Source organism: Marmota flaviventris, chromosome 2 (assembly GCF_047511675.1).
Source record: "Marmota flaviventris isolate mMarFla1 chromosome 2, mMarFla1.hap1, whole genome shotgun sequence".
In the NCBI taxonomy this organism is placed as follows: Eukaryota; Metazoa; Chordata; class Mammalia; order Rodentia; family Sciuridae; genus Marmota; species Marmota flaviventris.
This window is the reverse complement of record NC_092499.1, coordinates 118666584-118682228: the sequence shown is the minus strand read 5'-3', so window position 1 is coordinate 118682228 and position 15645 is coordinate 118666584. Positions and strand designations below refer to the sequence as shown.

The 15645-nt window shown below is 39.4% G+C and overlaps 1 protein-coding gene across 2 annotated transcripts in view; it reads right to left on the bottom strand.

The window, feature by feature from the left end:
• Rec114 (REC114 meiotic recombination protein) overlaps positions 1–15645 on the bottom strand; it is a 110841-nt gene that overhangs the window by 16108 nt on the left and 79088 nt on the right. The window contains exon 3 of one of the 2 annotated variants that reach the window (XM_071608456.1): positions 1412–1495. The exons of the other annotated variant lie outside the window; for it this stretch is intronic. Coding sequence (XP_071464557.1) covers positions 1412–1495 — 84 coding nt within the window. The remainder of the gene's footprint in view (positions 1–1411; positions 1496–15645) is intronic. 2 annotated transcript variants of the gene reach the window in all.

Below are 15645 nucleotides of genomic sequence, written 5' to 3'. Positions count from 1 at the left end.
AAAATATAAAAAAGCACTGGGGATGTGGCTCTGGGTTCAATTCCTAGTACAAAAAAAATTTTTAAATAATAATATGTAATTAGAAAATATTAGAAGTCAAATATCAAACAAAGAACATGGGTGACTTTTAAAACACCAAAGCATTCATCCAGTCCTAAGCTGAGAGTCAGAAGACCAATGGGCAGCTGGTTCCCTGAGAGCTAGTCTTAACCTTGGCTATTGGCTTACATCTAATTCAGTTTCTTCATATGTAAAATTTAGACAGGGGTTCTTGAACGTTTTGGAATGTGTGCCCCAGAACCCTTTGGTAGTCTGGTGAGACAGTGAATCTTTCTCAGAACAATGCTTTTAATCAGATAAAAGGCAAAGAAAAACAACCAATTATAGTAAATTAGTTTATCACAATATTAAAACACTAATTTGTGAACTGATAGGATATGCTTCTTTATTAACATATTCAATAAAAGGATTTAAAAGTAGAACTAACAACCATCTTAATTTTGAGGTTTGATGAGTATAAATGACATCTGAGATATCTCAAACAACTATAACGTGATATGAAATTACCTGTGATAGCCATTGATGGGAAGGTCTAACACTACTATGCTCTGTAAACTACTTTCATAAATAGAAGGAAATGATAAATTTCAATTAGAGGTCAGTGAAAATCCCTGCAAGTTCATGGATACCTTGAACTCTATGGGGACCATCTGGAGGTCTGTGCACCCCAGGGTAAGACCCCTCCATTAGATGCACCTGAAGACTTCTTCCTCTTTCAATTCTCAAGGTCTACACATTCGTTAAAAATTAGTATCTTTCACATAAATTTCAATATTATTTACTCAGTGAATGTTAACAGATTGATTTTTATAGTTATAAAAGAAAATAATCTTTTATAGTTATGAAAGAAAATAATCCAGGTGATTTATTTGCATGTTTCTTTGATGAGGTTCATTCTTTATGTTTAATACAGCTAGAAGGCAAATAAAGGGGAATTATATTTTTAAATATTAAACAGGGAAAAACTAAAAAGACATATTCAGTGAAGCATTCAACTATATACACCTTTTAAAACATCTAAGGAAGAAGCCAACACATGCTGTATGCCATCTCTTCCCGGTTTGTGCTTGGGGGACTGAGAAAGGTTGCACAGCTCCACTTGACATATGGTGACAAATCCACCAAAGCCTTTCACTTTTCGAGATATCCCTTGCTACTGAGGCTTCTGCCTTTATAGCCCTAGTTTCAAGTTTGGCTCACAATGCAAACCCTTCTTCAACATGTGTGTTCTTCCCAGCACCCATTTTCTACAGAGAGAAGCCCCGTATACCCCACCATTCACACACTGTAGATGAGAAAAGACTGATCATTAGCTTAAAAATAGTTGGCTACACAGCCCACTTTATCTTGCCTTTATTGTTGTGCCAAACAACAGACAATCCATGCGTCTTACGATCTTCAACCAGTTCTTGCTATCAACGAGTGAAAAGCCTTCCTGCAACAAAGTAATTAGGCAAAATTAGCAACAGAAGCAAAAAGGGACATGAGGAACAATTACGGTATAGCTGTTTCCTATTAAAAAGTTGTGTACCAATTTGCAGTTCCACCAGCAATGTATGAGTGTACCTTTTCCCCCACATCATCACCAACATTTACTGGTGCTTGTAGTCTTGATAATTGCCATTCTGACTGGAGTGAGATGAAATCTTAGAGTAGTTTTGATTTGCCTAATTGCTAGAGATGTTGAACATTTTTTCATATATTTGTTGATTGATTGTATATTTTCTTCTGTGAAGTGGCTGTTCAGTTCCTTAGCCCATTTATTGATTGGGTCATTTGTTTCTTTGGTGTCAAGTTTTTTGAGTTCTTTGTATATCCTGGAGATTAGTGCTCTATCTGAGGTGCAGGTGGTAAAGATTTTCTACCATTCTGTAGGCTCTCTCTTCACATTACTGATTGCTTCCTTTGCTGAGAAGAAGTTTTTTAGTTTGAATCCATCCCATATATTGATTCTTGATTTCACTTCTTGTGCTTTAGATCCTAAGCCAACATGGTGAAGATTTGGGCCTACTTTTTCTTCTATTAGATGCAGGGTGTCTGGTCTAGTGCCCAAGTCTTTGATCCACCTGGAGATTCCTCAGAAAACTTGGAAAGAAACCACCATTGGACCCACCTATCCCATTCCTCGGTTTATACCCAAAGGACTTAAAATCAGCATATTACAGTGATACAGACACATCAATGTTTATAGCAGCTCAACTCACAATAGCTAAACTATAGAACCAACTGAGATGCCCTTAAATAGATAAATAAATTTTAAAAAGTTTTATATATATATATATATATATATATATATATATATATATATATATATATATATTATAATGAATGAATGTCACTCAGATTTAAAGAATGAAATTATGGCATTTGCCAGTAAATGGATGGAACTGGAGATTATCATATTAGATGAAATAAGTCAATCCCAAAAAAACCAAAGGCCAAATGTTTTCTCTGATATGTGGATGCTAATTCACAATAGGGGTCAGGGGGACTAGGGAAGAATACTTACTTTAGATTAGGTAGAGGGGAATGAAAGGAGGGGAGAGAGTATGGGAAGAGGAAGGATTCTAGGATGAATCAGACATTATGAATCAGACATATATAACTGTATGACTGGTGGAATTCTACCTCATGTACAATCAAAAGAATGAAAAATTATACTCCATTTATATATGATGTATCAAAAGTGCATTCTACGGTCATGTATAACTAATTAGAACAGAAAAAGAATTTTAAAGATCTCTCTCTCTCTCTCTCTCTCTCTCTCTCACACACACACACACACATACACACACACACACACACAAGTTGTATATCTTTTTGTTTTTTAACTTCCACAGAGTAGAAATGACCCAATAGCACCCATCACTGAGGTGACCTCAACACACAGGCCCTGTGTCCTGCTGCTCTTCTTCATGATCAACATCAGCAGTCAACATTTTTCTTTCTCTGTCTTAATCTTTGCATACTGAGAATTAAGAAAATCCCCCAACAGTAAATGTCCATAATCACATTTGCAATAAAATGCATTTATGTGCCGCTAGGATTTGCTAAAATGTGATTTTTTCTATTTGCAAGAAACATGTGTTTCATTATACTAATTTATGAACTTATTTGGCACATCCCTCACAACATAGTGACATTTCTCTTCACAAGAATCTTATTTTCAGATTATTATGAATGGAAAATTTGAAGTGGCTTGTTTCTGGATACTGACTGTTCAGTTCTTCATTTCCATCTGTGAGGTGAGGGGAGGCACTAACAAAAATGGCAGAGAGGGCAGTTGGTCTGCTCCTTAAGGTGAAAAGATGCCTCTCAGCGTCACCAGTTGCTGTGTGTGCGCGGAGGACCGACCTAGCTCGCAATAAACACTTCTTTGCTGCTTACATCAATCTTGGTCTCTGGTGGTCTTTTGGGGGTCCTGAATTTGAGCATAACATATGGAGATTCGTCCACGATCCCCCTTATAAGCCTACCCAGATACCCCGATCGAGAGGTGATGAAAACCTGGCCAGTATACAAGTCTGTAAGGTAGAAGCTTTAAAAGAGCAATTATATCAAGCTGGTGTTCTAAAGTTGTATGAAGCACCCATCCTCAGATGCCAACATGTTTTTCCCCAACCAGACTTCAAATGGAACTGACTTCTAAAAGGAAACTCACGTCCCCCACGTCGTCCCCCATGTCGTCGAGCCCCTCACATTCAATGCCCCCTCTCAGCTCTGAAGTAGCCAGAACAAGCCGTCGCCCCTTCTCCTTACAGCAATAAGGAGTTCTTAAAATTAGAGGGAGGAATGAAGTCAGAAATAGACAGTGTAGATAGGTAAATTGAGTCAGGTTGGATCTAGGAGGCCAATTTTGAGTGAGTCTGGGAAGCTGAAGACTGTCCCCTGAGGGTTACTGTTTATTAAGATGTAGAGCCTGCCCAAATAGGCCCCCAACTTAGGGAACTATGATTGGTTCCCAAGTTTCCAGACAAAGGGGGGAATGAGAAACCAGCCTCTACCTCACAGCAAAGCCTGTCCAAGGAAGGGGGTGTGACCCTTGTCCTTGGAAAGACCCACAGAGCACTCCTAGGCACATACCCACCCTGCTGAGCTATTTATCTACAAATAACAGGAGAGATCTGCGGAGCCAGGTGTCCCTGACTCAGTCAGGCTAGGTGAGGACCCATAGCAACCCCCTAGCAACCACCAATCAGCATGAGACAGGGAAAATACCTGGGATGCCAGATGAACCCCCCGCCCCAGTAGTTTATGGTGGTTGATAACATGTTGGGAAACCACATAGTTCAGCATATACTCCCCTCGTGGCCTAAACCAATCAGTTCAAATGAATCCCCCTCTTGTACTAACCAATCACCCTTACCAACTTGTTCCCGCCAGTGAATGTGCTAATCATGTTTTAGAGTTGTTTTATGTTTTTCCCACAGTGTGTGATGATTTGTTAAGAGATGCTATGATGTATGTGAATTCCCTGCCTTCCCCAAAGAGTGTATAAAACTACTACAAACCCTGGGCTCAGGGCCTCTTAGAGTCACCAGTTGCTGTGTGCATGCAGAGTACCGAGCTAGCTCACAATAAACACTTCTTTGCTGCTTAAAAAAAAAAAAAAGGTGAAAAGATGAGCTTTTTTCTGCAGCTTTTTAATAAACTAAATAGAACAGTCTATCTAATGATTATGACAACTCTGAAACTCTAATTATGTGGTCAGTCCTTGGTGAAGCAGCCTACGTGAGAATGTATTTTAGCATATAGTAAAATTAATCCAGAGGCCATTTAATGGACAGTTATGCAAAAAATTGCAAGCAAACTGCCTTTTTCCCCTGAAATGTGAGTCCACTACAGCTAGGGAGGGCTACTGGAATAATTCAAGAAATTTTTAACTCTTGGAAAATAAAAGAAAATGTTCCTTATCCATTTGAGTCTTCCCCAAATCCCTCTTTCTAAATCTAAGTATGATGAAAGTTGGACCTTGAATAGAAATTTACTTCCAGGAAAACAGTTTGGGCTAATTCTTCATTTTCATTTTTTAAAAAAGAAGTCAATTCTAAAAGGCAAATTTTAATAAGACTTTTAGCATCAATAGTAAGTATTCTTTATTTTTTTAAAAAACAGAAAAAGAAGCTAGGCAAGGCATCTGCAATTTCTTCTTAAATGCTCTCAGAACTAGTAAGAAATTTATTTTTATATTACCCAAATATAAATAATTATAGTTTCAAATGGCAGTATATGGGGAAACTTACACACATTACTAGAGGATCATTACAAATTGATACAGGACAATTTTTGGTAATATCAAAATTACAAAAACACTAACCTCTGTCCTAGCAACCCCAGTGCTGGGCATTGATTCATTTTACAGATCAATCTGCACACATGTGAAATGATAAATGGATAAGGTTAAGCATTTCTTAACTTACAAAAAAAAAAAAAAAAAAAACTGAAAACAACTCAGTGCACATCTAGGTGGAATTGTTAAATTAATTATGGTACTATGTACAATGGAATACTATACAATTATAAAAAGTAATGAAAGCTCTGTATCAGTGCTCTCCACATACGTAAAATTTTATAGAATCACTTTAAGAAACAAAAGGAAATTGGCTGAATTTTAATATTTTATTTTACCTAATCTATTAAAAATGTTTATTTTACCTTATATTAAAACATTAGTAAGACTACAAAAAATAAACTTAAATCTTTAAAATTGAGGTGTATATTTTAGATCATATCTCAATTTGAACACTGTATTACTGAGGGTTAAAGTGAAATGTAGTCCTAGCCCTAACAAAACAGTAAAATCAGTAAAGTCAGGTTTGAAATGAAGTTTCTACATTGCTTCTATTTTAAGTCTAAATTAAAATGAAATAAAATTTAAAATTCCTTTTTTTAGTTGTATCATCAATCCCCGAAGTGAGCACATATCAATTGCTCAGTAGCTGGTTACATATGGTTTGTAGTGACCTTCTTGGACAGTGTAGCTCTTATAAACCATTCTCAAAACTCCTTTTGTATAAGAAAAGGAGGAAACAGAATGTATATTCTTATTTCCTTGCATTTGCGTAGAGAAACAGGAAGGACTGATACACAAGAAACTAAAAGGTGTCTGTAGGGAATGAGAAGGAACAGTGTGGATGGGGCAGGGGTGGGAGTAAGTTTCCACTGTATGCCTTATACCGCTCTGATTTTTACACTGTCTCTTATGTATAGGAGAACATTTGTGCAAACAAGATTACCAATATGGCATGAGCATAAGGAAGAGGTAGACGCAGAACCTAAAAAAATGATCAGTTTACGGAACTCTACTATCTTTACAACTGTTCTGTAAATCTAAAACTACTCTAAAATTGAAAGTTTATGAAAAGAGAAATGCTTAGCTCTTAGCCCTGCCCTCACCTTGTCCCCTCCTATCTCTAGTCTAATGGGACTTCTCCTCTTGCTGCTCCACAGATCTGAGAACTCTACAGCTCCCTCCATGCTTGCTGCTGACTCTGCAAATGGCATTGAGCACCATCAGTCCCTGAAGTGACGGATCTGGTACCATGCTTGACTCCTTTTCTTACTCCTCTCTCAATACCAATCAATCTCTAAGTCTTAGCAATCCTAGCCCCTAACAGCTTTTCCATCTTGCCATTCTCCCCATTGACACTGTCACTGCCCACATCAGGCTGCCCATTATTTCTTCCCAGAATTACCACAATACTCTAAATGGTCCCCTTCCTCCAGGCCCAATTCTTTCCACAATCTGTCTATACTACTGCTGTAGTTACAAAAAACAAAAACTTGCTGCAGTCACTTCTTTTGAGTGTGCCATCCCTTTTCCCCTACACACCCCCACTGCAAGAAACATCTGCAGGATAAAGTCCAAATACTTCGGTGCATATAAATCTCTAATACTTGGCTTCTGTCTCTCATGCATGAGTATTTCCTTCAACTCTTGTGTAAACCCTGTTAGCACCTCTTTTAAAGCTTGTCTGTCTGGTGAGAGCAGGTCACTCATCAGACCGCCTTTCAGTGTGCTTCTCACAGTAAGGTGACCTGCTCTGAGTTCCACAGCATGCAAGGCCCACTGCTAAGACACTGTCATTGAGCTCTGACAATGGCTGGCTGCTGTGCAAGGGCTAAAAACAAAACAAAAACAAAACCACAGAATTTGCCCAACGGGATGAGGACATGTGTCAAATCAGCTTCTCTGACCGATGCTTGGGATAATACTTCCAACTAGATCAGAATCACTGACGTTAAGAGGCTACTGACAACTGACGAGAATCAGTCATGATCCTTGGAATAGATGAAGTAGAAAAATGACTGAACTAAATTTTTTTTTTTGTATCTGGGATTAAACTCGGGGACACTCAACCATTGAGCCACATCCCCAGCCCTATTTTGTATTTTATTTAGAGACAGGGTCTCACTGAGTTGCTAAGCACCTCGCCATTGCTAAGGCTGGCTGTGATCTCTTGATCCTTCTGTCTCAGCCTCCTGAGTGGCTGGGATTACAGGCATGCACCACCATGCCTGGCTACTAAAATTAATTAAATTAATTCATTACAATTAATTAATTAATTAAGATTAATTAATTAAAATGCAAAAAAGAGATCCGCCTTGCTGACCTGCGCAAGAGCCAGGGTCCAGGGTAAGCTTGGGTTCACTTCACCCCTACCCCCACCAGCACTGGGAGCTCAGGTCTAATCCACTTTAATCTTGAGACAATGCAGTCATCCCCATAGCCTTCCCCATGCAGTAGCCTCTACCTTGGGACAACAGACAGGGCCTAGAAATAGCTGCATCTTGGAGCAGGCATCCCAAAGTCAGTAAAAGGCCCACCTTTTAGCCCCATCTCTGAGAGACGTTGCATCCATCTTGGGCACCTCCACTGCTCTCTCAAGTTACCTCTTGCTATTGACGCTACCACCTAGAGTTGCAGTAGCATCCATCCTGGGACACTGGCAGATCTGGAAGCCCAACACCAAGGTGAGATACAGATAATCTACACAGATACTACAAGATTATAGGGTAGAAACTGTAATACCTCAGATCCACACTACAAGTAAGGAAATCACATAGAAAACATGAAAATACAAGGGAGGAAAGTACCTCAAAGAAACCAAGATACTGCAATAACAGAATCCACGGATAGTACAGTTGATCAAATGTCAGAGAAGGACTTCAGAATGTTCATAATTAAAATGATCTGTGCATTAAAGAATGACCTAAATGAGCAAATACAGGCAAAAATTCATCACTCCAACAAAGAGATAAGAGAGCAAATATATGCAATCATTGATGACACCAATAAACAGATAAGGGAGCAAATACAGGTAGCAAAAGTTACTTCAAGAAAGAGATAGAGATTCTGAAAAAAAAATCAGAAATCCTTGAAATGAAGGAAACAATAAACCAAACAAAAAACTCAAGAGAAAGCATCACCAACAGACTAGAAGATCACTTGGAAAACAGAACATCAGATAATGAAGACAAAGTATACAATCTGGAAAACAAAACTGACCACACCGTGAAGATGGTATGGAACCATGAACAGAATATCCAAGGATTATGGGATAGCATCAAAAGACCAAATCTAAGAGCTATCGGGATAGAGGAAGGCACAGAGTTTCAAACCAAAGGAATGCACAATCTCTTCAATGAGATAATATCAGAAAATTTCCCAAACATGAAGAATGAATTGCAAAATCAAATAAAAGATGCTTACAGGACACTAAATCTACAAAATTACAACAGATTTATACCAAGGCATATTATAATGAAAATGCCTAGCATATAGAATCTTGAAAGCCACAAGAGAGAGGAATCAGATCACACATAGGGGGAAACCAATTTGTATCTCAGCAGATTTTTCAATCCAGACCCTAAAGCCAAGAGATGCCAACCAAGAATCTTATATCCAGTGCTGATAGTAGGCCCACCCTGGCCCCTGGGGACTCAACCCCCAGTTCTTTGTTATGCATGTCAATGTGGCCAGCTCACAAGGCCATGACGCAGGCTTGCGGTTCCCTGTTTATCTGCCTCGCACATATGTGTCTCGGGAACATCTTGACCTGTTCGAGCCTCCTGATAGGGGACGGTGACGTGACGGTAACCCAAGGACGCAGTTATTACTCTCCCCTCCTCACTTTTGAGTAATTTCCCGCAGCTGTTAAAAAGATATATAAGGGGAACAAATTTGGCAATAAAGCGCGCGCGCACACGCTCCCTCCTGGATGAAGAACCTTGGTGTCCTGTGTATTTTTAACCCCGACGTCCCTCGCCGGACTCGGCTCGGTTAGCCGGACGCGGCAATCCAGCAAAATTAAGCTTTAGATTTGATGATGAAATAGAAACCTTCTATGATAAACAAAAATTAAGAGAATTTACAACTAGAAAGCCTGCATTATAGAACATCTTTAGCAAAATATTCCATAAAGAGAAATTGAAAAACAGCAATGAAAATCAGCAAAGGGGGGTATTACACTAAAGGAAAAACTAATCAAAGGAGAAATCAAGTCAAGTTAAATACCAAAAATAAACAAAAATGAATGGGAATACAAATAATTTCTCAATAATAACCCTAAATGTTAATGTCCTAAAGTCACCAATCAAAAGGCATCAACTGGCAGATTGGATTAAAAAAATGCCTCAAAAAGACTTATATCATAGGAAAAGACATCCACAGACTGCAGGTGAAAGGTTGGGAAAAATCATACTGCTCACATGGACTGCAGAAGCAAGTAGGGGTTTCCATCCTCATATCAACTAAAGTAAACTTCAAGCCAAAGTTAATCAAAAGGGACAAAGAAGGATATTTCATACTGCTTAAGGGAACCATTCATCAAAAAAACATAACAATAATAAATATATATGCCCCAAACAATGGAGCATCTACATTCATCAAACAAACTCTTCTCAAGTTCAAGAGTCAAATAGACCACAACACAATAATTCCAGGTGATTTTAACACACCTTTCACCAATGGATAGATCTTCCAAACAAAAGCTGAACAAAGAAACTATAGAACTCAATAATACAATCAATAACTTATACTTAACCTACATATATAGAATATTTCATCCTTCAACGAGCGAATACACTTTCTTCTCGGCAGCACATGGATCCTTCTCTAAAATAGGCCATATATTATGCCACAACGCAACTATTAGAAAATATAAAAAAGTAGAGATATTACCCTGCATTCTATCAGGTCATAATGGAATGAAATTAGAAATCAATGATAAAATAAAAAATAAAAGCTACTCCAACACCTGGAGACTAAATAATATGCAACTGAATGAACAATGAGTTGCAAAAGATATCAAGGAGGAGATTAAAAAAATTCTTAGAGGTGAATGAGAACACAGATACAACATGCCAAATGGAGTTCATTCCTTAACAGAAGAAAAAGCCAACAAATAAATGACTTAACATTATATATCAAAGCCCTAGAAAAAGAAGAACAAATCAACACCATATGCAGTAGAAGACAGGAAACAATTAAAATCAGAGCTGAAATCAGTGAAATTGAAATGAAAGAAACAATTGAAAAAATTGACAAAACAAAAAGTTGATTCTTTGAAAAAACAAAAATTGACAGACCCTTAGCCATGCTAATGAAGAGAGAGAGAGAGAGAGAGAGAGAGAGAGAGAGAGAGAGAGAAAACTCAAATATATATATACTAACATATATGATGAAAAGGATATATCACAACAGACACTACAGAAATACAGAAGATAATTAGAAATTATTTTGAAAACTTGTACTCCAATAAAATAGAAAATATAAAAGGCATCGACAAATTTCTAGAGTCATATGATTTGTCCAGATTGAATCAGGATAATATACACAATTTAAACAGATCAGTTTCAAGCGATGAAATAGAAGATACCATCAGAAGCCTACCGACCAAGAAAAGCCCAGGACCGGATGGATACATAGGCCAAGTTCTACAAGACCATCAAGAAGAACTAATACCAACACTCTTCAATTTATTTCAGGAAACAGAAAAAGAGGGAGCACTTCCAAACTCATTCTATGAAGCCAATATCACCCTGACTCTAAAACCAGGCAAAGACACATCAAAGAAAGAAAACTTAAGGCCAATATCTCTAATGAACAAAGATGCAAAAATTCTGAATGAAATTCTGGCAAATCGAATAAAAAAATATCAAAAAAATAGTACACCACGATCAAGTGGGGTTCATCCCAGGGATGCAAGGTTGGTTCAATATACAGAAACCAATAAGTCTAATTCATCACATCAATAGACTTAAAGAAAAGAACTATATGATCATCTCAATAGATGCAGAAAAAATATTTGACAAAATACAGCACCCCTTCATGTTCAAAATACTAGAAAAACTAGGGATAACAGGAACATATATCAACATCGTAAAAGCTTTCTATGCTAAGCCCCAATTTAAAGGGATATAGATTTTTTTAAAGGGATATAGTAGGTAAAGAAGAACTCAAATTAGCCCTATTTGCTGACAATATGATTCTATACCTAGAAGTCCCAAAAAATTCCACCAGAAAACTTCTAGAACTAGTAAATGAATTGAGCAAAGTAGCAAGATACAAAATCAACACCCATAAATCAAAGGCATTCTGTATATCAGTGACAAATCCTCTGAAAGGGAAATGAGGAAAACTACCTCATTTACAATAGCCTTAAAAAAATACTTGGGAATCAACTTAATGAAAGAGGTGGAAGACCTCTACAACGAAAACTACAGAATGCTAAAGAATGAAATTAAAGATACCTTAGAAGATGGAAAGATCTATCTTGGATAGGCAGAATTAATAGTCAAAAATAAGCATACTACCAAAAGCACTACACAGATTTAATGCAATTTTCATCAAAATCCTAATGACATTCCTCATAGAAATAGAAAAAGTAGTCATAAAATTCATTTGGAAAATTAAGAGACCCAGAATAGCTAAAGCAATCCTTAGCAGAAAGAGTGAAGCAGGTAGCATCACTATACCAAACCTTAAACTACACTACAGAGCAACAGTAACAAAACAATATGCTATTGGCACCAAAATAGACTTGTAGACCAATAGTTCAAAATAGAGGACACAGACACTAACCCACATAATTACCGTTATCTTATATTAGACAAAGGTGCCAAAAACGTACATTGGAGAAAAGACAGACTCTTTAACAAATAGTGCTGGGAAAACTGAAAATCCATATGCAACAAAATCAAATTAAATCCCTATCTATCACCATGCACAAAACTCAACTCAACGTGGATCAAGGACCTAGGAATTAAGCCAGAGACACTTCGTCTATTGGAAGAAAAAGTAGGCCCAAATCTCTATCATGTTGGATTAGGCCCCAACTTCCTGAATAAGACTCCTATAGTGCAAGAATTAATAACAAGAATTAATAAATGGGATGGATTCAAATTAAAAAGCTTCTTTTCAGCAAAAGAAACAATCAGTGAGGTGAATAGAGTGCCTATAATTTGGGAACAAATTTTTACCACACACATGTCAGATACAGCACTAATCTCTAGGATATATAAAGAACTCAAAAATCTTAACACCAAAAAAACAAATAACCCAATCAATAAATGAGCCAAGAAACTGAACAGACACTTCTCAGGAGAAGATATACAATTAATCAACAAATATATGAAAAAATGTTCAACATCTCTAGCAATTAGAGAAATGAAAATCAAAACAACTCTAAGATTTCATCTAAATCCAGTCAGAATGGCAGCTATTAAGAATATAAACAAGAGAGATCCAACATGGCAGCCGGCGAGGAAGCAGCACTTTCAGTATCTCCACATTAACGGGATCAGAAAGACCCATTAAAACAGCTACATTCTACCTACTGAGGAACTTCTAGCAAAATTCCGCTGAAAGGAGACCTGCCGGGAATTAGTAAGTTTATTAGAGGTGACAGTTTGTCCCAGACAAGTGAATCTTGGCCGGCCACGCGGGCGCAGAGGTCCAATCCCGCGGCCACCGCCCGCCCGGCTCTGCAAGCAGCCCCTGGCGGCCTGGCGCGGCGCGGCGCGGCAAGAAGGGTCCCCGCCCGGCCCGGCAGACGGCCCCCGCCATCCCGGCTCTCCTGGCAGCCCCGCTTGCTCTGTGATCGGCCACCCCGCCCGCCCGGCTCTTAGCCACGCGGCCACCGCCTGCCCGGCTCTACAAGCGGCCCCCGGCGGCCCAGCGTGGCGAGAAGGGTCCCCGCCTGGCCCAGCAGACGGCCCGCGCCCTCCCGGCTCTGCGAACGGCCCCGCCCACCCGGCAAACGGCTCACCCCCCCCTGAGACGACGTGAAGGGAATCTAACCAAGCCTTTATGAAATAGTGAACTGGGAACTAAAACCAGAGATTGTGTCAGACCAGAGACAAGCCAGTTCCACCCCTCCCTTCGGACACTCCGGCAAGGAGCCAGGGGCCCGCCACAGCAGAGAGGGGAAGTCACCAAAGTTCGGCCAAAGAGATTCCTTCCCAGTGGAATCTACTTTAGCAGGTGTGTGACTCCCACCCACATCAGATACAAACAACCGGGAAACTTCAAAATCTCTCCGTGGGCATGACCGTAAGGGCCAAAGGACTCTCGACCCCCAACTCCCCCTACTGCCAGTGACATGGACGTGACTGTAGGGGCGGAGGGAAGCAGAGAAGACTCCCCACCCCCAACTCCCCCAACCGCCAACTGAGAGGGCGTGACGGTAGGGGCGGAGGGAAACAGAGGACACTCCAGACCCAAAACTCCTCCTACCGCCAGCGGAGTGGTCGTGATTATAGGGGCTGAGGGAAGCAGAGGGGATCCTCGACCCCCAACTCCCATTACCACCAGCGGCGACACCAACGGTCTTAGCCGCCAGATTCCGAAGGTGTGCCCACCAAAGGGGTCCGGAAAAATTAAACTATTGACTCCCAGACCACAGCTCCACAGCACTGGGGCTTAGATGAATGACAGAGAGAGTGCTCAGTCGTTAGGGAAATAGAGCACTCGGTGGGGCTGAAAGTGTAACCAAATCCTTGGGGAACTGCCTCCGGTGAGCAGGACCTGGCTGGCTGGCAGGAGGAAGGGGAGGAGGGGCCGTAGAAGTGAAACGGCTCTGGACCAACAGGATTGAGAGGCTCCCAGGAGCCGCCTTACAGGGATTGCTGTTGACACATTGAGGGCAAAACTCAGCCTGGAGGGCACAGCTTTGCCTACGGGAAGAGAAGAAAATGGATCTCTAAGACCTAATTTTATTTCTTATTTTATTTTATTTTTTCTCTCCCTTTTTCCCTCTTTCTCTCCCCTTCCAAGTTTTATTGTTCTTTCCATTCTCCTCTATGCTATCTATCTCCCTCTCCTTCTTTCTTTTCAAGAGCACCTTCCTTCCCCTTCCCCCCAACTTTCATCCCAAGCATTACGTCCTCCATTTCGTGTAACTGTCTAAATGCAAATAGGTGAATGTTTCGAGGCCGTCTATAGTGCTCCTAAATACCTAGCTACTACCAACACCCTGATCCAATCGACGGTTAGTATCCCCCTTCAGTAGAGCAATCTTCTAAAGTAGCCAAGACATACTAACCCTTATACCTTCATAGCACCTAACCTAAAGTCCTAAGAACAAAAAACAAATCACTATATGCATACAAAATCCGGAAGCCCTTTATAAATTGAATGAATCAGCTCTAAAGTACAATAAAGCCCAACATCTCTAGGCATAATCTCCCACCACAAAGGAGAGACAACAGAGATAAACAAAGCCAAAACAAATGTATAGGAGAAAGCAGTTACAAAGAAAGTAACGTGAACAACATGAAAAATCAAGGGAAAAAAGGATTACAGATAATGCAGGACAACTTAAATCTACAGGAGGACCTAGAAGCATCAGAAACATGGACAGGGAAAGAAATCAAGGCATACCTAACTCAGATGGAACGGAATTTTAGAGAAGACATGAGACAGCAAGTCTAAGAATTGAAAGTATATTTTGAAAACGAACTAAATAAACAAGGTGAAAGGCTGGGAAAAATCATACCACTCACGTGGCCCTCGGAAGCAAGCAGGAGAGGCCATACGCATATCGAATAAAATCAACTTCAAACCTAAGTTAATCAAAAGGGATAAAGAAGGACACTATATCCTGTTAAAAGGAACTATCCACCAACAAGACATAACAATTATCAATTTATATGCACCAAATAATGGTGCAGCAACGTTCATAAAACAAACTCTCCTCAAGTTCAAGAGTCAAATTCAAACTGCAAAGAACGAGCTTTACCAGGAGATAGAGATCTTAAAAAAAAACCAAACAGTAATTTTAGAAATGCAAGAAACCATAAACCAGATTAAAAACGCTAATGAGAATATTACAAGTAGACTAGATCAAGTAGAAGTCAGAACATCAGATAATGAAGACAAAGTTTATCAACTTGAAAAGAATATAGTCAACACTGTAAAGATGCTTAAATCTCACGAGCAATCTATCCAAGAGATATGGGATCTCATCAAAAAACCAAATTTGAGAGTCATTGGGATAGAAGAAGGCACAGAGGTTCAAACCAAAGGAATGGACAACCTATTAAATGAAATAATCCTAGAAAACTTCCCAGAGATGAAAGATG